This window comes from Pipistrellus hanaki (genome assembly GCF_964339955.1).
Source record: "Pipistrellus hanaki genome assembly, chromosome: 13".
Classification (NCBI taxonomy): domain Eukaryota; kingdom Metazoa; phylum Chordata; class Mammalia; order Chiroptera; family Vespertilionidae; genus Pipistrellus; species Pipistrellus hanaki.
In genome coordinates, this window is record NC_140515.1 from 43,351,943 (window position 1) to 43,375,882 (window position 23,940).

General features: G+C 47.2%; 1 protein-coding gene across 1 annotated transcript; it reads right to left on the minus strand.

Annotated features, from left to right (window-relative positions):
- Positions 1–19,785: 19,785 nt before the first annotated feature.
- On the minus strand, positions 19,786–20,875 carry LOC311631459 (T-cell leukemia/lymphoma protein 1A-like; the record flags this gene model as incomplete). The annotated part of the gene is made up of 2 exons (XM_084901578.1): positions 19,786–20,146; positions 20,823–20,875. The coding sequence occupies 2 exons, from the start codon at positions 20,873–20,875 to the stop codon at positions 19,786–19,788; spliced, it is 414 nt and encodes a 137-aa protein (XP_084757704.1).
- Positions 20,876–23,940: the final 3,065 nt, after the last annotated feature.

Consider the following 23,940-nt stretch of genomic DNA (forward strand, 5'->3'; position numbering starts at 1 on the left):
TAAAATAATGAAAACATATAAAATAATATCTAAGTAATTAAAGTAATGGCGAATAAAAACTCAGCTTTGTGCGGAATTGCCTGTTGGAGTAATATATCTCTTTTTATAAGCCCTTGGTGATACTGCTATTAATTTTTAAGTAACAAAATATTGCTCTGGAACCAAAAAAACGGGGTATTAACTAACACATACACTATTAATCGCTTTGCAAACGCAGAGTGCTCCGTTCCGGTTTGTGAAAATAATCCGTGGAGGTGACCTAGTAAAATCTCTGCCTAGTGCCTACTTTTGAGTGGCCTGGGCAGTGAGGCCTGCCCCTCCCCCTCACTGAGCCCATAACAATAGCCTCCTTAGACCCCCTGCCTCCTCTCCGAGCTGATTGGCCTGCGCCAGGAAGCCTGGTTTTGTGCAGCTCCCTCCCACCCTCAGAGTCATTCTTTCCACCAGCCCAGCCCCTTCCCTGATGACTCAGGCTCTATTTATTCCCCCCTCCCCTTTCAGCCCAGGGTTTTCTGAGCCACAAGTGGGACACTTCTTAAAACGATAGCACCTTAGAGACAATATTCTGTCCCCAGGCCAGCCTCCTGCAACCTCCTGCCTTCTTTTTTTTTTTTTTTAAATATATTTTATTGATTTTTTATAGAGAGGAAGGGAGAGGGATAGAGAGTTAGAAACATCGATGAGAGATAAACATCGACTGGCTGCCTCTTTCACACCCACTGCAGGGGCTGTGCCTGCAACCAATGTACATGCCCTTAACCTGGGACCCTTCAATCCACAGACCGACGCTCTATCCACTGTGCCAAACCGGTTTCGGCCCTCCTGCCTTCTTGATGTCTCTAGTCCCACGTGTTTTTTATTGACCAGCCAGACTGTGGCTGACTCGGCACACCTTGAGTTCCCCAGTCCCAGTGAACCCATTTCTCAGTGCCCCTCCCACCCCCTGCCTGTATGCATCGAGGAGCAGGGGGACAGGGGGAGGGACCTCAGCAGGCACTCACTCCTGGAGTCCGGCAAGTGCAGGATCAGTGCCTCCTTAAATGGTGTGTTTAGCGCCTCGCTCACCTGCCCTAGCCCTGATTCACTCCCAGTCCAGCTTTTCCAGTCCTGGATCCGCTGGAAACAGCAAGCCACAGGCAGAGAGGGGGACTGTGGCGGAAGAGTCCCTAAGAGTAGCCACGGGCCTCCTTTTCTTCCGTTTCCCATCCCACCAGCTATTTGCAAGTATTTCATGAAAATGTATCCCTTGGGCGGGTGGGAGTGGTTGGGGAGAGGTCCCTGGGGGAAACAGAGACATAAGTAATATTTTAATCAATAAAGAATAAATACATAAATACGTAAGTAAATAAATAAGGAAAATGTATTCCTGGCTTGTGAAACAAATGCTGCTTTAAGACAACGAACCGTGTCTTTGCCAGCTCTTCCGTAAGCTAGTTAGAGGGAAATTTTCGAACATTTTGAAGGTTGTTACTGTTCCTCTTAGCGAGTTTCAATGTATATTAATATATTAAAGGTTCTGAGAATCCTTATAGGGGGGAAATAAAAAGCCACCTGTCTAAATTTGTTTCAGCCAGTCTTTGACCACAGAACTTTTGGGGGGGGTGTGTGTGATAAGGGGGGGTGGGGGGCACCTGTTAATGTCATGCAGAACAGGTTTTGGGAGGAACCTGGTTTGGGAAGCCAAGATGGAATAGACTGAGCTTTAGATTTACGATGGGAGGCGTGGACTTGAAGCCTGGGCAGGGGTAACGGCCTCTGCACTCTCGTCACCCTGCCCCCAGATCTGTACACGGAGGGGGTTGGATCAGGTGAAGACTAGGGCCCTTCCAGCTGTAAGATACCAAAACGCTCTGGCTGTCTCTTCCTTTCTGCACCAGTGACCTCCCTCCCCCGCTCCGTGAGTCCCAGGGGAAAGGAATCTTTATATAAAAGTGTGCCTGCCCCAAATCATACTCAGGGAGGAAACTTTTAAGTGGTATTTCAGGTGAATTCAGGGAGTCAGTCTCAAGTCAGGAAATTCGCTCTCCTTAAATATGTCAGAAACCCTTGTGGCTCAATGGTTGAGTTATGACCTATGAACCAGGAGGTCACAGTTCGATTCCCCAGTTCAATCACACACACCCCGCCCCCCACCTCCCCACTCCCCCCACCCCCATTGCAGGCTTCAGGCTCAATCCTGGGGGTGGGGGCACCAAGTGCAGGAGGCAGCCAATCAATGATTCTCTCTCATCATTGATGTTTCTATCTCTCCCTTTCCCTTCCTTTCTGAAATCAATGAAAATATTTTTTAAAATATGTCAGAAACCCAATAAGTAAAATCAAACATAACTGAGACACCTCACCTGGCTCAGAGGCTGAGAAACCCTGTGCCAGGGAGACCTGCAGCCCCTAAACCAAGCATGTCAAACCCAAAGGCCAACACAGGCCCAATGCACGAGGCATGCGGCCCGCTGCAACTGAGACTTCTGGCCCTGAACCGTCCAGAAGTGTGGCTAAGGCTCAGGTTTGACTCTGCATCCGCGTAGCGACTTCAGGTCATTCCAGCTTTCAGACACCGAGGCTGTCGGCACTGTCAGCCTAATTTTCATCCAGATATATCCATACTTTTAAGGCCAACGTAAAAAGGCAAATATCGGCTCCTTGCACCAAAGCAGCCAACTTTTAAATATAGACTTCTGGATCACTAAGAACCACCCTTGATCATTTTTCTCTCATGTTTTTTGAGAGATCTTATCTCGAAAATGATATGCACTGTCATTCATTTGTTTTCCCTTAAAAAAAAAAAAAAAAAAAAAAAAAAACAGTCATCCAAAATGCATATCACTTGGCTGTCTTCCCAGCCAAAAGCCAAGACACTTACCGGAGTTATAGTCATTCCTTCCTTCCGTGTAAAAGTTTGTGTTTATTGTGTCTTGCTGTCCTTTATGTTGGAGTCAATAGACAGAACTTCTGTGACGCTGTTTAACAAAACACCTGATGAATACAAGCCCGCAGCTGCTGCTGACAGCTCCCTCCCGGAGGTGGGACTTAAGCCCATTGGATTCACTCAGGGTTTTCAGTGGACAGCTCTGGCACCTTACCCCGGGAGGGGGAACTCCTGTCCCAACTGAAACCCCCTGTCCTCAGCGTCATAAACCTGTCACCACGGTCATAAAAAGTTGGTGGGGGCGCTTATTAAATGCAGGTCCATGATGCCCCGTGGCCCCACGCTCACTGATGCTCTGCGCTCTGAGCACCTGCAGGTTCCATCCCCATCCCATCCCTGACCCGTACTTTTTATACCTTTCAATTTGCGACTGGGCCGAAACCGGTTTGGCTCAGTGGTAGAGCGTCGGTCTGCGGATGGAAAGGTCCCGGGTTCGATTCCGGTCAAGGGCATGTACCTTGGTTGCGGGCACATCCCCGGTAGGGGGTGTGCGAGAGGCAGCTGGTCGATGTTTCTCTCTCATGGACGTTTCTAGCTCTCTATCTCTCTCTCCCTTCCTCTCTGTGAAAAATCAATAAAATATTTTTTTTTTAAATTTGTGACTGAGGGAGGGCAGTGGGCCCTCCCGCCCCACTTCCTTAGGCAGTGTGGTCAAGTTCTGAGCTCTTTGGAGAGTTGAGGGTTTCCTTTACAAGGAACCAGACCCTCGTGAAATTCTGGTTTATTCTGGAATCCACTCAGGATAGATACAGGGATAAGGACCCAGGCGCCCTGCCCTTGGAGGAAAGAGGAATCAGCCCAATGAGTGTCAGTTCTACCAGAAAGGGTTAATATTTCTGAGAGAACAATCTTCCACCCCACCCGACCCCACCCTGCTTTTCTCCCTCCCACCCTTCACCACCTAGCCAGCCTGTCAGCTCCCTGCCCCGGGAAGGGCTGGGCCTGGGCAGAGCTGACACAAAGGTGTCTGGCTGCTCAGGCTCTGGGAGCAGGCTCCCCTTTGCCGGAGCAAAATGATGGAGAGAACTGGCGTTCCAGGCAAGATCTATTCCAGGGCTGGAGAGAGGAGATCAGGAGAGGGTCTAGAAAGAGAAGCCATGTCCAGCCAGCGTGGCTCAATGGTTGAGCATAGACCTATGAACTAGGACCATGGTCGGCAAACTGCAGCTCGCGAGCCACATGCGGCTCTTTGGCCCCTTGAGTGTGGCTCTTCCACAAAATACCTCAGCCTGGGCGAGTCTATTTTGGAGAAGTGGCGTTAGAAGAATTTTTTTTTAAATATATTTTATTGATTTTTTACAGAGAGGAAGGGAGAGATATAGAGAGCTAGAAACGTCAATGAGAGAGAAACATCGACCAGCTGCCTCCTGCACACCCCCTACTGGGGATGTACCCGCAACCAATGTACATGCCCTTGACCGGAATTGAACCTGGGACCTTTCAGTCCGCAGACCAATGCTCTACCACTGAGCCAAACCGGTTTCAGTGGCGTTAGAAGAATTTTAAGTTTAAAAAAGTTGGCTCTCAAAAGAAATTTCAATCGTTGTACAGTTGATATTTGGCTCTGTTGACTACTGAGTTTGCCAACCACTGAACTAAGGTCATGGTTCGATTCCCAATCAGGGCACAAGGCCAGTTGCAGCTGCGTCCCCCATGGGGGTGTGCAGGAGGGAGCTGATCAATGATTCTCTCTCATCACTGATGCTCCTATCTCTCTCTCCCTCTCCCTTCCTCTCTGACATCAATAAAAATGTATTTTTTAAAGAGAAAAGAAAGAGGAGCCAGGCACCCTGCTTCCTAGCAGAATCCCAAGAACAGCAAAACCCTAAGGAGGTTTGCAAACGCTGAGGACTGGGGGTAGCTGTGCTCTGATTCCACTTGACACCCTCGAAGTTGGCCAGTCCTCACAGAGGCCCTGGCTTGGGTGTGTCCGGGCCGAGCCGTCTTCGTGTCTCTGAAATGTCCACCCGAAGCCCAGGCCCAGAGCCAGCAGCGCGAGGCCTCCACCCACCACAGGGCCCAGTGGGGCCACGTGGGGTTCAGGGACCCGAGTCCTGAGCCGGGACCCAGGAAACCCCTCCAGTGGCCTGACCATACCCAAGCTGCCCCTGCAAACTTGAATTAGGTGGAGCCCCCACCACTCTAGGAAGGATAGGAGCTTAAAATAGAAACCAGTGAGTTGTTTTCAAGAGTAATTTGTGTTTATTCTCTATCAGAGCGATGGGCTGTTATTTCCATCTACAACCCAGGCTGGAGATGTGGGGGGAGTGGCCCAGCCCTCATAGGACTTCCCACGGTCCAGGTCCAGAGTTCCCTTCCCCCTTCTCACCGCCCCCTCCCGCCACCGCCTCCCCAATCTTCCCAAACTAGTGAAACTTTGGCCCTCTGAGAAGGTGATTGCTACCTTCCCCAGAAGCCAGCATCCCTCAGGTGGTCCGTGTGAATCTAACCCGGGCCTTAGGACAAAGGCAGGGCTGTTCCTAAGGCCCCTGGTAACTGACCACGAGGAGGACCCGGAGGGGAGGACTGGTGTTAACAGCCCGGATCCAGCTGTTTGGATGTAAGTGTAATTGAAGGTAGCGAGCAAATGGGAAACTTCTGCCTTTTTCCATTTACCCAGATCCCTAGGTTTCTTTTTTTAAATATTTTGATTTTTTACAGAGAGGAAGGGAAAGGGATAGAGAGTTAGAAACCGATGAGAGAGAAACATTGATCAGCTGCCTCCTGCACACCTCCTACATGCCCTTGACTGGAATTGAACCTGGGACCCTTCAGTCTGTAGGCCGACGCTCTGTCCACTGAGCCAAACTGGTTACGGCCCTAAGTTTCTTTTCCTTCAAGTTTTCTGTGGCAGCCAATTGAAGGTAAGCAGAAAAGCTTAATTTGCCCCATCTTTGAGCAGATTGTCCCCCCACCACTGTCCTTACCTTACGAAGGTAATAAAAAGTATGCACACATGCCCTAGCCGTATTGGCTCAGTGGATAGAGGTTGGCCTACGAACTGAAGGGTCTCAGGTTCCATTCCGGCCAAGGGCACATACCCAGGTTGTGTTAGAGAGTGGGAATTTTTGAGCGTGCCTCCAGAGAGGCCTGGACTGTGCCCCAGATGGAGTTGTCAGTGCTGACACCAGGCCAGGCCTGGAGATACGGTCTCATGGCCCCTTCCCAGCACGTAGGCCTTCTTTCATAGATCACTGTCAGCTTTCTGAAGAACAGGATGACCCTGTTACTTGTTACTTGTTCTGCAAAAACAGGATGTGGTTAATGGGCTTCAAAGTGGTCCTACCCAAAGGGTCGCTGCTGCTCTCTGGTCTCCCTGCATGGAAAATGGCAGAGCAGTCGCCCGGCTAGTCGCCAGTTGGCTGGCCAGCCGGCTAATAAAGACTCTGCTTTTGCATCGGACTCAGCTCCCTGATGGTCCTTGGGGATCTTGAAATCTGGGCATAACAGTTGCAGGCTCGATCCCCAGTGTGGGGCATGCAGGAGGCAGCCAATCGATGATTCTCTCTCATCATTGATGTTTCTATCTCTTTCTCCCTCTCCCTTCCTCTCTGAAATCATTAAAAAAAATTTTTTTTTAAAGAACAAAAGTTCTTTAAAAAAAAAACACACACACACACACACACACACACAAGTGTGCACACACACTTGTACCCTGACAAAATATCAGAGTTAAAAGGCCAAGCTCACCTTTTTACAAAAATGGAAATTGGATCTTAGACATCATAGTTTCACTGAACTCCAGTACAGGTGTCCCCTACATTATCAAGTTTTCTCTGGACTCCAGCTAAATTCCAAAAGGAGAAGGCATCATTTGTCTCTGTTGGTGGCTATTATTAATATATCTTTTTAAACAACCACAATGCCTGTATTGTCTCCATCTGAAAGCTTGACTTTGCCTCTTTCAATGAAGAAGGAGCAAAGTGGAACTTCTTTTTCAATCAGCTCAGTGAGCAAGAGAGAGAACATGACATGCAGATTTCTCCCAGTGACAAAAGCCGAGTCAGTTGGAAAGGGCAGAACTCTGCCATGCATATGATGTGCGAGGGATTTGGCAGATTTGTTCCCGAGTTTACATGGAGGGGAACGGGAGGATCTCCTTGCTGTAGAAAAACCCACACACCTTGCATTTCCACCCTGTTTTGGTCTCTATTTTGATTTCCACCCTAGCGTTTTATTATCAGCATCTGTAACTCTAAAAATATGATAGAGTGATTTTTATTTTTTTTACTGACATAGAATAAAAACATTGCTTCATCAGAGCATTGGAATAAGAAAAAATAAGCAATTCTGTCCAGGTTTATGGTCTGACATTGTTTTAAAGTAATTGGTTGGTACTCTGCATGTCTTTTTCCGGGCTTCTTGTAACCCTAGTAACACTTACACCATCAGCTATAAGACAATTGCCTCCTGAAAGAAAAGGAAGCTGTGGGGGGCGTTCAGTCTCTTCCATTCAGTACCGAACAGCAGTATTTGAACTGGTTTCTAGGAAATGCGACCTGACACATTCAGAGCCAGCGAGAGGCAGAACCAGCACAGGTGTTCCTTCCCCTCTCGCTTCCAGCTCGTTCCGTTTGGTTCTCTGCCTTCCCTCCCGGCCCTTGTTTATCATGAAGTACTAAACCTGAGAACTACAGAAAGTGTTTGCAAGCTGGGTCACCACAGGACAGTCAGTCCAGGGAGAAGGGAAAGAAAAGAGAGGACGCTGGGGCATTGCTCAGCAGAGCGGAAGAGGCTCAGCCTCAGCGTCCAGGGGCCTGCCTGAGAACCCAGCTCCGCCTTGCAGCAGCTGTCTGGTCCTGCCACGGGTCCCTTCATCTCTCTGAGTCCCAGTTTCTTCCGGTGAAAAACGGAATAGTGACATTTACCCCAGTGGGTCTGCTGGGAGAACTACATGAGACGATGTATCTAAAACACGTGGTTAGCCCGGCTGCCGTGGCTCGGTGGTTGAGCATTGACCCAGGAACCAAGAGGTCAAGGTTTGATCCCAGGAAGGGCACAGGTTGTGGGCTCAATCCCCATTAGAGGGTGTGCAGAAGGCAGCCGATCAATGATTCTCTTTCATCATGAAGGGATGTGCAGGTGGCAGCCAATCTATGATGTTTCTCTCTCATCAATGTTTCTATCTCTCTATCCCTCTCCTTCTAAAAAACTCAATAAAAACACATTTTTATAAATAAAAAACAGGTAGTTAGTACTCAGTCGATGGTTCTCCCTGATTAACCCATGTAAGTTAAGGTGTACGAGGTTGATATATTGTCACTTTTCAGGGTATATTTTTGCTTTCAGGTTTTTATAAGACTTCCTGATGCATAAACTCAAAAAAGGAAGCCCTGGGGAATTTCCCACATTGTGGGAAAGATTTGGTTAGGACATCAGGGAGTTTTTCCAATTACGCCACCAAGGTGTTTTTTCTGGTATTTAAATAAGACCCACTCTGTATCCAGGGCTTTCTTTGTCACCAAAGAACTTCTGGCTTCTCTGTTTCTGTGGATGATATCATTGTGCCATCATTAGGGCAGGTGGTGGCCTGGGGCATGGCACGCAGTGGTAATCTGAAGGAGTGAATACAGTGAGTGGGTTAATACTTCCCAGGCAAGATCTTTTAACTTGTCTTTAACTGGTTTTGAAGTGTGTGGTGGTGCATCATCATGAAGTAAAATTATTTTGCTGTGTCTTCTGGCCCATTCTGGTGGTTTCATGATCAAAGAATGGTTCAAATTGATTATTTGTTGTCAGTAGTGATGAGTATTAACAGTTTCACCTGGTTTCAGAAGCTCATAATACACCACACCTTCCTGATCCCACCAAACGCAGAGCGTTGTCTTCTTTCCGAAGCCATTTGGCCTTGCAGTCAATGTTGATGGTTGACCTGGATCAACCCAGGATTTTGTGCATTTGGGATTCTCAAAGTAAATCCACTTTTCATTGCCAGGCACAATTCAATGCAAAAAAAGACTTCCCTTCATGCCGTTGAAGCAACATTTTACTGATGACTTTTCGGTTTTCCACTTGTCTTTTGTTCAGTTGATGTGGCAGCCATTTTCCTTCCTTTAAAATCTTACCCATTGCTTGTAAATGATTGGAACTTGTTTCCTGAGCAACATTTAATCTTTCTGCAAGCTGTTTTTGAGTTTCACATGCATCTTCATCCAATAATGCTTGTAGTTGTTGTTCTTCAAACTTTTTCAGTTGACCAGGATGTTGTCTTTCACATTGAAATCATCACTTTTAAAGCATTTAAACCAGCACTCACATATCTTGAGACAAAACATGTTCACCATAGGCTTCTCAATGTATATGATAATTTTCAGCAGCACTTTTCTTCAAAATAATAAATTAAAACTTCCCACAAATGCTCTTTTTTTGGTACGAAATTTGACATTTTTAAGTGTAAAAATATCCATGATGTTATCACCTCCAGAAAATTTGACACAGTAAGTTTTTAAGGTTGCTGTCAATACAACAAAATAGCATACACATCAAGTTGCATATACATCAACATATGTGTAAATCCCTCTATTGAAAAAAAATCCGCATTATTAACCGGTACACCTGGTAGATGGCTGTCTGCTCCCACTGTCTTTATAAGCTCTTCCCTCCTCATGTGTGTGTGTGTGTATGTGTGTGTGTGTGTGTGTGTGTGTGTGTGTGTCTTAGTCTTAATCTCCTCTCCTTTTAAGGACACTAATCATATTGAATTAAGGCCCACCCTGAAGACCTCCTTTCATCGTATCACCTTTTTAAAGACCGTATGTCCACATACAGACACGTTCTGAGGTCCTGGGTGTTAGGACTTCAACGTCTAAATTTTGTGGGAACATAACACCCACCGTTTAAACTCTGGTGCACCATGAGTTGGTAGCTGTATCCTGGTGTCAGAGAGATTACAATGTGAGCTGCGGTATGGCTTAGAACTGCACAGCTCTGAAACACGGTCGGTGTGGAATGAGGACAAGTCCCATGCTCTGAGCTTGGGTGATGGTGAGCACAGACATGCAGAAACCCCTTCATCTGGAACCGTCACTTTCCCCCCTCCACCCTCCCGGGGGACCTGAGAGAGGAAGGGAGAGCAAAGCCGCCCAGATTGTGATCTTGATTGCTTCCCCTCCCTGGTGCCTCACTTCCTGCCAGTTCTTATTTTGTAACAGTGCCCATGACTGCCCCTTCCTCTCTCCCCACCCACACCCACATCAGCCCTTAGCTCATACCTGGACAGTTTCCACGGCTCCTGAACCGGTCTTCCCACTTCCATCCCCTTCCTCTCCCTCGGCATCCACCCTGACCCGAGCCTTGGTCAGCAAGATGACTCTCCAAACCCCTAGCCGTGGTCACGCCACACCCCTGATAGGAAGCCTTAGCCGGCCCTTCACTCCTAAAGAATAAAAAAACCCGCCTAACCCTGAGCCTCCACGCCCAGTCTGGCCCAGCCTCCCAGCCAGCTGCCTCCATGACCCTCCAGCACAGCCTGCCTTTCCGCCTCAGGTCTGTCCCTCGGCTCTGTGCCCTTAGACCGGCTGGCTCTTGCCCTTTGAATGCTAGCTACCGTGTAATTATTGCACATGGTTATTCATGTCTGATTCTCCAACTAACAGCCAGCCACATGATCGCGGCTGTAACGCACTCTGTGAACCACATTGGTGGCGGAAGGAGTTGTTTCTCCTTGGCTCCTCCAGAAAGAATGAGAAGTATTTCCCCTCCCACCTCCAGCCTCCTGGGCCCGGGAGAAGGTGGCCTTTGTGGCCTGGAAGCCTGACTTCCTCTCGCCCCAGAGAGCATTCACAGTCTCGCTGTGTGTGTTCTGGGGGGGGAGAGGGGAAGCCGCCTGGTGGGATGGCCGCCTCCCCTTTGTTTTCTGACACATGGACCACAGGAACCTTGTGGCTCAGGATCTCTTGTACGGCCTGGAAGGATTTTATATGGACTTCACATATGAGTTCCAATTTTTTAAATGAGGGAGAATCTCTGAGTTCTCTTGGGGAAAAAAAACTCAACGATCTGCAACGCCGGGCCCCTATTTTCACGTGGCACCGATTGGCAGGGCCCAAGTCATGCTGGTTCCCCTTTGGATGCGTCAAGCACCTTCCAGTTTACCCAGTGCCCGCCCCTCACCAAGGTCTCATACCACCTGCATCTCGCACTTATGCACCCACCTGTTTTTTGGAAGCACCTGAGTTTTCATCCCCTGCTTAGACCCACCAAAGCGTTTGAGGGAAAGGAGATGGTGGCCGTGAGCTTCAAGAGTGAAAGAGGGCCGAAACCAGTTTGGCTCAGTGGATAGAGCATTGGCCTGCGGACTGAAGGGTCCCGGGTTCGATTCCGGCCAAGGGCATGTACCTAGGTTGCGGGCACATCTCCAGTAGGGGGTGTGCAAGAGGCAGCTGATCAATGATTCTCTCTCATCGATGTTTCTAACTCTCTATCCCTCTCCCTTCCTCTCTGTAAGAAAATCAATAAAATATATATATTTTTTTAAAGAAAAATGAGTTTAGAGAAAAAAAGAATGAAAGAGGGCCCTGGCCGAGTTGTTCATTCTAGAGCATCGTCCTACTATTACCAAGGTTGCAGGTTCAATGCCCAGTCAGGACACATACAAGGACCAACAAATCAATGCTTTTCTCTCTCTCTTTCTCTCTCTCTTCCTCCCTCTCTCTCCCTCTCTTGTCCTTTCCTCTCTTTCTAAAATCAATTTTTAAATTTTATTTAAAAAAAAAAAAAGAGTGGAAGAGAGCATCCGCACTCCAGTGGTCTTTGGAACCTGGCGTGTTCTAGCACACCTTCCTAGGGGGCAGGGCCAGGGCCAGAGTGGCTGTGGAGACTGGGCTCTGCTTTCACCTTGAGAGGATCAGGGAACATCCCCAGGCCTGAGTTGGACCCAGAGAACCGTAAACGAACCAAACCAGGTGCCACACCTCCAACTTCCTGCCTGGCCTCCACCCCACAGTTCTTGTACCAGCTCCATGGGGTGGGATGAAGGACATTACACTGCATTGCAGCATCTCCAGAAGAAACCGTCCATATCACAGTCTATGGTAACCCACCCTGCAGCTGTCCAGTGCACAACCAGAGCACCATGTGTATGGTGGCTGGGGACAGTGAGGGAGAGGGAGAAAGAGAGAGAGAGAGAGAGAGAGAGAAAGATTGTGTGTGTGTGTGTGTGTGTGTGTGAAGCCTCTCAAATGGATTGATTTGGACTTCTCACCAACCTTGACAGTGGAGACCCAGAACTTCAGTTTAATTTTTAACAAACAAATGTAATATATCTTTTCCCAAGTGTGAATATATATATCGAATTCTGTTACAGAAAATAAGTAGTTCCCCAGAGCAGAGCGCATGTCTGATCCTTCTGTATCCTCCATAGTGTTCTGCAAAGTTGGCACAAAGGTCCCAGCTTGCAATTTCTCTCCCCAAGAAGACTTAACCTTTTTCCTTTGCCTGGATGATCAGGCCCAGGCAAAACTAGCGTATGCCCCTCAAACTCACTTGAGGCTAAAAGCCACATTCATGCTTTGCAATGAAGGGTTTAATTAGCATAGGAGTGTCTGCTCATGGTGACCAGTCGGTGTGTAATCTGCCCAGGAGGGAGTTCAAACCACCCTCTCTGCCGTTGACACTCACTACTCACTGCCCTAAAATGTGAGCATCTTTGGTTAGAAATTCCACTTCTAGAAATGTATCCCAAGAAAATAATCAGGAAATGTCAGCCAAGACTTCTGAGTATAGATGTTTATTGTAATACTAGAGGCCTGGTGCACGGATTCGTGCACATAAATAGAAAATTAATTAGAAGTTGGCCGGTGGATCAAGACTGGGCCAGATGGGCTGGACACAGCCCGGAGTCAACCTCCTGTGGTTCTTCCCCAGCCAGCCGCACTGGGGTGGTGCCTTGGCTCAAAGGGCATCTGTGGAGTGACTGGGGTCCCTCAGGCAAGTGGGGTCCTGTGGGGATTGGGCCAAACCTGATAGCCCAACATCCCTCAAGGGGTTCTGAGATCTGAGAGGACACTCTGCAAAGTTGCTGTCACTCAGCAGCTCCTGCATTGAGCATCTGCCCCCTCGTGGTCAGTACACATCATAGCTACCGGTCAGAAAGTCGAACAGTTGGACGGTTGCTTAGGCTTTTATATACATAGATATTGATTACAGCCCCAATGGTAGGAAACAACCTAAGTGTTGCACCACTGGGGAGCAATGAAATGTATTCTGATACATTCATGTGAGGCAGGACCACACAGCCTTTGAAGAGACTGTGTGCAGGGTATTGAATGGAATCAGTAAATGGTTAACACATATGTGTAAGACCTCTACCGTGTTTCCCGGAAAATAAGACATCCTCTGAAAATAAGACCTACTTACAGGTTTCCTTCTGAGTGAAATATGAGGCATCCCCCCAAAAATAAGGCCCCCCCTAGGCTAAACATGAGAGATTTGGTCCACTGATTCTGAAAGAAATGGAGTCACAAGAAATTCACCAGGAAATTCAGGAATTGGATTGTTATGATGATGTTCCAGAAGATGATGACATGATTGTCATTGAATAAATGAGTAAATTCTTGATACTGTAGGATTCACAGTTTGTCTGGTTTGTGTTGACAGCTACCTTACTACCGTACTGTATACAGGTAATAAATTTCCTTTATTTTTATTTAACAATAAATGTGTACCGTATTCTTCTTCATGGAAAAATAAGACATCCCCTGAAAATAAGACCTAACGCATCCTTGGGAGCAAAAATTAATATAAGACACTGTCTTGTTTTCGGGGAAACAGGGTAATTACCTCTATGTGTGTTGTTAACATTTTTCAAAGGGTGTGACTATTGTTAAAACTATCCACTGCCTTCCCCAGCCCCTGACTGTGGGTTCAGCCATGAGGTTTTGTTTTGTTTTGTTTTGTTTATTGGTTGTTGTTTTGTTTTGTTTTTTAAATCACTGGGATATAAGAAAATGTGATGCTGGAGGAGGGTTGAAAAGCATTTGGGTGATTTGGCTTGATCTCTTGAGTCTTTGCCAGAGCCATGAGAACATACGTAGGCTAGCCCACTGGTTCTGGGATAGATGACAGACATATGCAGCCAAACCAAACCACCCAGAAGAACACAATCTGGCTCCACCATCCCTCAGGGAACCCACAGATCCATGAGAATAAAGTACCGTAAGTCCACCGATGGGGGCTTGTCATGCAGCCCTTTTGTGACAATCGTTGACTGATACAGGAAGCAGGTACATTCGATTTCTAGAAAGATCTTTTCTCCAATGATATAGCATGCACAAACTGGTGCAGTAGTCCTTTATTTTTTAAGTGCTCATTTGAGCCATACTGAATTTCTCCAGGTTCAGGGGAGGGGACATAAACTCCACTCCTTGATGAGAGGGATATCAAAGTTACATTAGATGAACATGTAGGATGGAGGTATTTTATGGACTTCTTTGGTAAATATAATCTACTGTATAAAATTCTCAGAACATTGCCTTATAAGCACTATATATGTGTTCACTATTATCTTTTTTTTTAATATATATTTTATTTATTTCAGAGAGGAAGGAAGAGGGAAATACAAACATCAATGAAGAGAATCATTGATCGGCTGCCTCCTGCATGCCCCCTATTGGGAATCGTGCACTGACCGGGAATCGAACCATGACCTCCTGGTTCATAGGTAGACGCTCTACCACTGAGCCACACTGGCCAGGCCATGTTAATTCTTTTCATTCAAAAAGTATTTATTGAACCCCTACTATGCACAAGTTACTGTGCTAGGACCTGGAGGTAAGCAAGGAACATGGCAGAGGTGGTCCGTCTGTACTTGGGCTAACCAAAAAAAAACTACAGGCTAAACCCTTTATGAGGACTCCATAGTAACTGAGCTGATGAGCGATGGGGTTGGAGATAATTTCCTAGTACTGAGGCCAGCCTCCGAGGACCAGAAAATCATTCTGACTCTAGAAGTGTTTTGCCGTGATTGTGCCTTGTGGGATGGAGGCTTTCTGGGCAGCCTCTCTGAGTGTAGAATGAGGAGGTCGGAGATCTCAAAGGGCCTAGAGTCCAATTCCATTTCCATTTCATCCAAATAGTTACTACAGCTTTAATGCAAAGCAGGTGCCGGGCTTGTTAAAGGGGAACTGAAAGAACCTGGCTGAGCTTTGCAGTAGCTTGTCACTCAAAGTGGGACCCAAATTGCATCAGCCTCACCTGGGAGTTTGAGAGCATGCAGAATCTCAGGCCCCACCCCGGCCCGCTGAATCAGAAGCTGCATTTTCACTTTTAAAAATTTAATTGTGGTACAATTCACATATGAAATCTATCATCTTGGCCATTTTTTAAAATATATATATTTTATTGATTTTGTACAGAGAGGAAGAGAGAGGGATAGAGAGTTAGAAACATTGGTGAGAGAGAATCATCAATCAGCTGCCTCTTGCACACCCCCTCCTGGGGATGTGCTCGCAATCAAGTACATGCCCTTGACCAGAATCGAACCAGGGACCCTTCAGTTCGCAGGCCGACACTCTATCCATAGAGCCAAACCAGTTTTGTCCATCTTGGCCATTTTTTAAGAGTTACTGCTCAGTGATTTTTTTAAAATATATTTTATTGATTTTTTTACAGGGAGGAAGAGAGAAGGACAAAGAGTTAGAAACATCGATGAGAGAGAATCACGGATCAGCTGCCTCTTGCACACCCCCTACTGGGGATGTGCCCGCAACCAAGGTACATGCCCTTGACCGGAATCGAACCCAGGACCTTTCAGTCTGCAGGCCGACGCTCTATCCACTGAGCCAAACTGGTTTCGGCTGCTCAGTGATTTTTGAGTACTTTTACATGGTTGTGCAACCATCACCACAGAACGCTTCATCTTATAAACTGAAACTCTGTACCCACTAAACAATGATTCCCCTCCCCTCTACACCCAGCCCCTGGCCACCAACATCCCATTTCTGTCTCTCTGAATTTGAATACCCTAAGCCAGTGGTCGGCAAACCATGGCTCGCGAGCCACATGCAGCTCTTTGGCCCCTTGAGTGTTCTAACACTAGGGCCCTCTTCTGAGCAGAAACATACATTTGTTTTTATGTGGCGGGCTGATTTCACTAAGCACGATGTCCTCAGAATTCATCCATGTTGTAGCAGAATCTGCATTTTTTTAAAACATTTTTTATTTATCTCAGAGAGGAAGGGAGAAGGAGAGAGAGATAGAAACATCAATGATGAGAGAGAATCATTGATCAGCTGCCTCTTGCACGCTCCATACTGGGAATTGAGTCTGCAACCCAGGCATGTGTCCTGACCAGGAATCAAACCGTGACCTCCTGGTTCATAGGTGGATGTTCTACCACTGAACCATGCCAGCTGGGCAGAATCTGCATTTTGACAGATCTTCAGGTCACATGTTTGCACCTTTTAGTCTGAGAAGCACAGCTTCACTAGATTACTGGGAGCTGAGATGGGGAAGTAGGAACGTCCAAGAGGATGTTCATCTCCATGGCCATGCATAGGAGAGCAGTTTTGGATTCTTGACATCAACCACTTGGGCTCCAATCCACCAACCAATGAATGGCTGAACTGTCCTGTGGGCACCAAAAGTTTCAGGCCTGCCCTACCTGGTTTGGCTCCATGGATAGGGCATCGGCCTGCAGACTGAATGGTCCCAGGTTTGATTCCGGTCAAAGACACATGCCCAGGTTGTGCATTAGATCTCCAGTATGGGGTGTGCAATGATTCTATTCCTCTCTGACATTAATAAAAATATATAATTAAAAAAAAAAAGAATTGAAGGTTATGGCAAGGAAAGTGGTATTGCATTAAAAAAAAAAAAAAAAAAAAGTTTCAGGCCTGCAGAAAATGCCTGTGAAAGTCTAACTTATATGTCGCTCGCTGAAATAGCAATGACAATTTAAATGTCTGTAGATGGGCAGCCCATTTATTGGTTCACATTTATTTTATTTATTTATTTGGTTATTTATCTATTTTAATATATTTTATTGATTTTTTTACAGAGAGAAAGGACAGAGAGTCAGAAACATTGATGAGAGAAACATCGATTAGCTGCCTCCTGCACACCCCCTACTAAGGATGTGCCCGCAACCAAGGTACATGCCCTTGACCGGAATCGAACCAGCGACCTTTCAGTCCACAGTCCAGCGGTCTATCCACTGAGCCAAACCGGTTTTGGCTGGTTCACATTTATGTTAATAATTCATACACTATATAGTGCCTGCCACTATTCCAGGTAGTTATCAGACATTCTCACCTTTAACTCTCATAACAGTTCTACGAGTGGGAATTATTATTTCCCCCATATTACAGATGGGAACGTGAGGCACAGACCAGTTAAGAAACTTTCCCAAAGTCATATGGCTGAGAAATGGTGGAGCTGGGATTTGAACCAGGAAGTGAGACACTCGAACCTGCAGGGCTGCACTGGGCCTCCTCCTGGGCAATTGCTTGGCCAAGTCTTCTGTCAAAACCAGGCACGAGGGAATTATGTAGATTGTGGGTATGTTGTGGTCTACTTTTAACCATAGGGGTTAGTTTGTAAGGAAAAATAACAGCAGAAGCTAGAACGTCAGGAAGTAAGTAGGAAGCCCATGCGATCTGATGGATTTTTCTCAGTAGGACAGAAGAGAATTTGAGGTCCACGTTCATGTTACTAAATCGTAGAAAGACTGGCTTCCCTCCTACCTCCCTAGCCACACTCTTCTTCTCCTCCTTCACAGGCTCCTTCTCCTCATTCTTTTTCAACGCCTCCCCTCCCTGCCCTGTGTTCTCCCCTCACTCATCTCAGCTGTTCTCTTGGCTTCTAAGCAAGTAACTCCCAAATCCATGCTGCCTGCTGTGACCTTTCTTCCTGGTTCCATATTTCATGTATTCCCAGTGTCTCAGTGAAAAACTGGGAATGGGGATTATTATTATCCCCATATTACAGGTTGGGAAAGTGAGGCACAGATCTGTTAAGCAACTCACCCAAGGTCATATGGCTGACAAATGTTGGATTTCAAGTCCGCCTGGCCCGTACCCTCCTGTGCACTGAAAGGTTGCTGGTTCAATTCCTGGTCAGGCACATGCCGGGATTGTGGGCTCGATCCCTGGCAGGGGGCGTGCAGGAGGCAGCCGGTCGGTCGATATTATGCTCTTACATTTATGTCTCTATCTTTCCCTCTCCCTTCCTCTCTCTCTAAAACTGAAAAAAAAAAACAAAACAAAACAAAAACAACCTTCTTTTAAAAAGAGAGAGATTTCAAATCCACCTCTGGAAAGATGAGTTACATTGCTTGATTGATACCTTGGAGATGAATGGGGAGCCCAATGTCATGGCCAGACTGCTTTCATAATCAACATGCCTAAACATAAAGTGACCAGACGTCCCGTTTTGGCGGGACAGTACCGATTTTTAAAATTTGTCCCTCGTCCTGCAGTGTTTTAAAAAAGTCCCGATTTTTGGAAAGAATGCACGACAAGCTAGAGAACGGCAGGAGAACGGGAAGGGAATATACGGTTTTCAGCGGCCATGTGGCTATTTAGCCAGGATATGAGTTTTATATTATTTTTGATAATTTTATAATGTTAAACTTTAATAATAACAAACAATTGTTGAGAACTGATTATCGAGAACTGCTTATCAAAGTTCGCATTGTTGGTCAGTTGTTAGAATTCGACCACCATTGTTTGGACTTACTGAACAATGGCATTTTTTGGGATTGGCAACAATGAAAACATGTGTCTCTCAGATGATACACTTTGTACTGCATGCTAGTAAGCTAGTTAAACAAGTGGTATTATTACAAATCAGCTATTTAGATAATTTAGGTAAGATATCATTTATTTATTTCGTAAATACATAAATTTTCTTGAATTTAGCAGACAGTACTCGTATTATTTATATTTTATAGTGGCAGCAAAAAGTCTAGCACTGGCCTTGAAAGTGACACTTACGACTATACATAATTTTTTTAATTTATTATATTTGTAAATTGTACTTATGTTGAAATTTTAAAAATATGTTACAATACTATTTTTGCGTTCTATAAAAATTTTTCTTGCTCCATATAGACCAAATTTTTAATCAAGAACCCCTTCCCCGCCCCCCGCATCAATAGTGTCCCACTTTACCAATGTTGAAATCTGGTCACCTTACCATAACACCATTTTCATAGCAAAAGGGTCCAGTCCAGAATCACATGTACATCCGCTGTCATGTCTTTTGGGGCATCTTCAGTCTGGAGCAGCTCCTCATTCTTTCCGTGATTTTTATGTCCTTGACATTTTTTAAGATTACAGTACTGCCAAAACCGGTTTGGCTCAGTGGATAGAGCATCGGTCTATGGACTGAAAGGTCCCAGGTTCAATTTCAGTCAAGGGCATGTACCTTGGTTGCGGGCACATCCCAAGTTGGGGGTGTGCAGGAGGCAGCTGGTCGATGTTTCTCTCTCATGGACGTTTCTAACTTTCTATCCCTCTCCCTTCCTCTCTGTGAAATATATATTTTTTTTAAAAAGAAAAAGATTACAGTCCCAACATGTCCAGATGCCCCTCAATGTTGGTTTGGCCTGATGTTTCCTCACGATTAGATGTAGGCAGGAATAGTGCATCTTGGTTAGGAATACTGCAGAAGCGATGCTGGATTCTTCTAGTTGCATCTAACTGTGTGGTGCACGATTTCCATCTGCCCCAAGCCCGGCGATATTCACTTGGATCCCTTGAGTAGAGAGGGGGCTGAGGACAGGTTCCTGTTGGCCCTGGGAGGGCTCATCCCCTGCCCGTCCGCGCCCTCCCGCCGGGTGAGGCCCACAGAACAACAGGGCTGGTAAGAAGGTACACAGAAGCATGCACATCCCCACTGCAGGCCAACAGGACTGCAACTCATGGCTCGTGCTGTGGGTCTGGCAGCTGCTCAAGGACCATGTCCTCGGCCCCGCTGGTCTCGATGTGGTACACGATGCGCCAGAAGCTGGAGTCGGAGGCGCGGTACCGCCTGCCAGGGTAGAGCTGCCACATGAGGGGCAGCGTGCTGGGGGGCAGCCGGCGGGGCTGCACGGCCTCCCCGCGGGAGACCTCAATCTGGCGCAGGAGGACTTGCAGGCTGCTTTCTGTCTCGATGACGATGGGCAGCCAGGTGCGCTCGTTCTCGTCCACGTACACGTTGGGCCACCAGATCCACAGGTGGTCGGGGTGCAGGCTCCTGCCCACGGTGTACGGGCACTCCCTCGTGGCAGCCCCGCAGCTTGTGGCACCTCCGGGGTCCAGGGAGCAGGAGCAGGACAGCAGCCGCAGCCTCTTGCTTGTCTTTTTTTTACTTTCTGATCTCACTTTCCTCATTTATCAAAAGAGGAAGAAAATGCCTTAGCTCCACTGACGTCACAAAGGGTGATTCCCATAATCAAATGAGTTCACAGCTCATAACAGTAGCCACCACCACCACCACCACGTATGTACTGAACTCTGCTCTGTGTCTGGCCGCGTGCTATAAGAGCTTAGCATGGATTGTTGCAGTGAGCTCCCCCAAGCTTGTGAAAGTAGAGCCATTATTTTCTTGCATTTTACAGATATGCAAACTGAGGCTCCAGGAAGTTAAGTGAGTTACTCAAGTTTGCTCAGTCATTGCAAGAGTGAAAGATTTGAGGCCTAGTCGGTTTGGCTCAGTGGATAGAGTGTCGGCCTACAGGCTGAAAGCTTGCAGGTTTTATTCCGGTCAAGGGCACATACGTCAGTTGCAGGGTCGATCCCCGGCCCCAGGGTGCGTCCAGGAGGCAACCAATCCATGTGTCTCTCTCACATTGATGCTTCTCTCTCTCTCTCTCTCTCTCTCCTTCCTTCCTTTCATTCTCTCTAAAAATCAATGGGAAAAAATATCCTTGAGCGAGGAGTGAAGATTGGAGTTCAGTAGTTCGAGCTCTTACACTGCTAGATCATCCTGTGTGGAGAAGAGGTGCCCTGTGATTACAGACGTCATCGTTCCGTGTTTCCCCATGCATGCACTGAGCTCCAGGAAAACGGGAAACATTACCAGAACTCATTCCTCGTGTGTGTGACTGGTTGTTTGGACCCCAGAATACGTCACTACTGGCACCCAGTGGCACCCATAGGCATTGCCTAACCCACTCAGACTAATGACCCTAATCTATAGGCGGCCTTAGGAAACCGATTTGGCTGCGAGCCATAAGACAGAAGCACAACTCCCCGGAAGAACATTTCACTCACCCCCAAGCCCTCCCCCAGCAGCTCTGGCAGTCTCACCTTGGCCTACTCCACTCCAGCTCTCCCAGGCCTGGAGGGGTGGGACCAGGCACAAGGGCCTAAGGGGAAGTTTGGTTTCTGTTAGATAGCAGAGGACTCAAGATACGTGTGGCTCGGTGCTAGGCAGTAGAATTTACTGTTGCAAAATGCAAGCAAGATTGTTAAATGCCCACCTGTAAGATGAGTAAGAAGCCATCCACACCACACACACACACACACACACACACACACACACCAAGCGGGGCTACCTGGGGCAGCAGGAAAAGTAGAGTGTCCTTCCTCCCCTACAGATAGCCCTGTTCCATGGTCCTCCTCCTGCTCAGGCTGTCCTCCATGGACAGGAGTCCCTCTGCTCTGCTTTGCATTTTCACTCCATGGGCACTGTGTTTGCCCCCAGCCTGCCACTGCAGGAGCCCAGGTTGGTGAGTGGGCGCTAATTTGCCTAACAAGCATGAGGTGGGGTTGTGTGTTACCAGTGCCCAGTAGGGGAGGGAAATTACCCTGGAGGTGTTGGATCTGACTAAGGCAGTAAAACCTCTGGTTTCTCATAATCTCAGGAGAGCTGGGGGAGGGGAGAGTGTGCACGGAGGAGGGAGAGGGCAGAGGCAGAAAGAATTGTATTTGTTGACACATGCAAAGAGCCCCAAACCATTGACTTCTTTTCCCAATCAGAAGTTTTGGATGGAGGGAAGGATACTTAAGAGGGACCTCTTGTCTTAGACATGAGGAAGTTGAGACCCAAAAAAGCATCAGGACTAGAGTGAGTATGGTCAGTGGTAAAGGTCAGGGCTGGCAACCTTCCACTCCAGCACTCCCTCCACAGGCTAACACCCCACACCCCAGCTTGAACAGACATTAAATTGTGAAATGGCTAATGCATATGCCCTTGTGGAGAAGCTGTAGCTTAAGCATGTTAGACAAGAAAAGTTGGGCCGAGGGTAGATGGTTTGTGGTGGGAGTTGAGGGCATCTGCCAGCTTTGCCTGCCCACCACGGCTACCACTTACAGTTGTTCAGGTTTCACATTGCATTGGAGGGGACAAGCTTTAGCTTTGCTCAAGTGGGTGCCATCTACCTCCCGCCAAGTGGCAGGGAGCACCAGGCTATTTCAACCTGGAGAGGGTGCCTATGTCAAACTCACAAGGGTCCCATAGAAGCCAGCTATGGCATCCTGCATCCATTCCCCCTCTTCTCACGCTGAAGCACAATTTTCTTTTGGTTCTCAGTCCTATGTTTTCATGGAGCTGACCCCACTCCCATCTCCAGCTATGGACCAGTGACTCAAGCCTATAATCAGTGACTCAATGAACATTAACTCCAGTTATTGTTGGAACTATTGGTCCCTGGGAAACCTTTGCCCTGGAGTGGCTATTCTTGGGAGGAGAGGAAGAAAAAGAAAGAGAGGAAGGAGGAGAAGAAGAAGCAGGAAAAGGAGGAGGGGTGGGGGCGGGGAGGACTGGGAAGGGAAAAGGGGAAGGGGAGGAGAAGGGGAAGGGGAGGAGAAGGGGAAGGGGGGAAGGGGAGGGGAGGGGAAGGGGAAAAAAAGAGGGAGGGGAAGGGGATGAAGAAGGGAAAGAAAAGAAGAAGGAAGAGGGAGAAAAGAAAAGAACCCAGCCGGTTTGGCTCAATGGTTGAGTGTCAGGAGGTCAGGGTTTGATTTCTGGCCAGGCACATCCCCAGGTTGATGGCTCTATCCCTAGTGTGGGGCAAGCAGGAGGCAACGTATCACTGATTCTCTCTCATCATTAATGTTTCTATGTCTCTCTTCCTTTCTGAAATCAATAGAAATATATTAAAAATAAAAAAGGAGAAAAATAGATGGTATTGTTGGACAACTTGGAGTCAGTTGTGTCTCACCAGATTCCCCCCTTTAAATTAACCAGGTATCCAATGGAATAAAACACTGGGGAGGGAGGGTATGGATGGGAGTGAGGGGGGCAAAAAAAAAAAATCAATAAAATATATAAAAATAAATTAATTAATTAATTAACCAGGTATCTGAACCAATTCTCTTCCTCGCTTAGGCTGAGCTGTGTTGAGTTCTGTCCCTTACAACCTCAGGAGTCCTGACCACTGACGTGAGAGAGTTCAAGTTTCACCTGCTATAAAAGCTCCTCTCCCAGATTGCCAAGAGAGCTTTCCAAATCTGAACCAAGTCTAATCCATCCTCAACTCCCCCTCCCTGCCCCCAGGGCATGCTAGGAACCTTGGGGGTGGCCTAGGAGCTTACACCTGTGATACCACCTTCCCCTCCTCTGTAAGCACTTATTCCTGTCAAGCGAAGGCCTGCATTTGAAATTCCATGTAAGCTCTCAGCAGAGCAGGGTAACCGATTGAGACAGCATGGAAAATATACGATCTTCATTATCATGACATGGGAAGCAGAGCTGTCTAATTGCTTTTGTCCAGTGGTGTATAAAGATTGAGTCCAGATGTGTTTTTAAAACAAGGGAAAAGAAATTTTAAAAAAGGCTTGTGTTGGACCTTGCTTTGAACAAAGCAGTCTGATTTCCCGCCCCCCCCCCCTCTCTCTCATTCTCCCCCTCTTTCTCTCTCCCCTCCCCACCCCCCCCTTTCCCATCCTCCGTCCCTTCCCCTCTCTCTCTCTCAGGGGAGAACGATGTGAAAGTGTTTTAACTGCTTGTAAGTTTTCACAACCTTGTTGATTTAGCTTTTCACAGAAGATAAAATTGTGAAATTGGCCTTGAAGACTTTATTTTCGCTCTCCTCCATTCGAAGGGACAGTTGTGGAGCTAACGCCCGGACTGCCGGTCCACCCGGA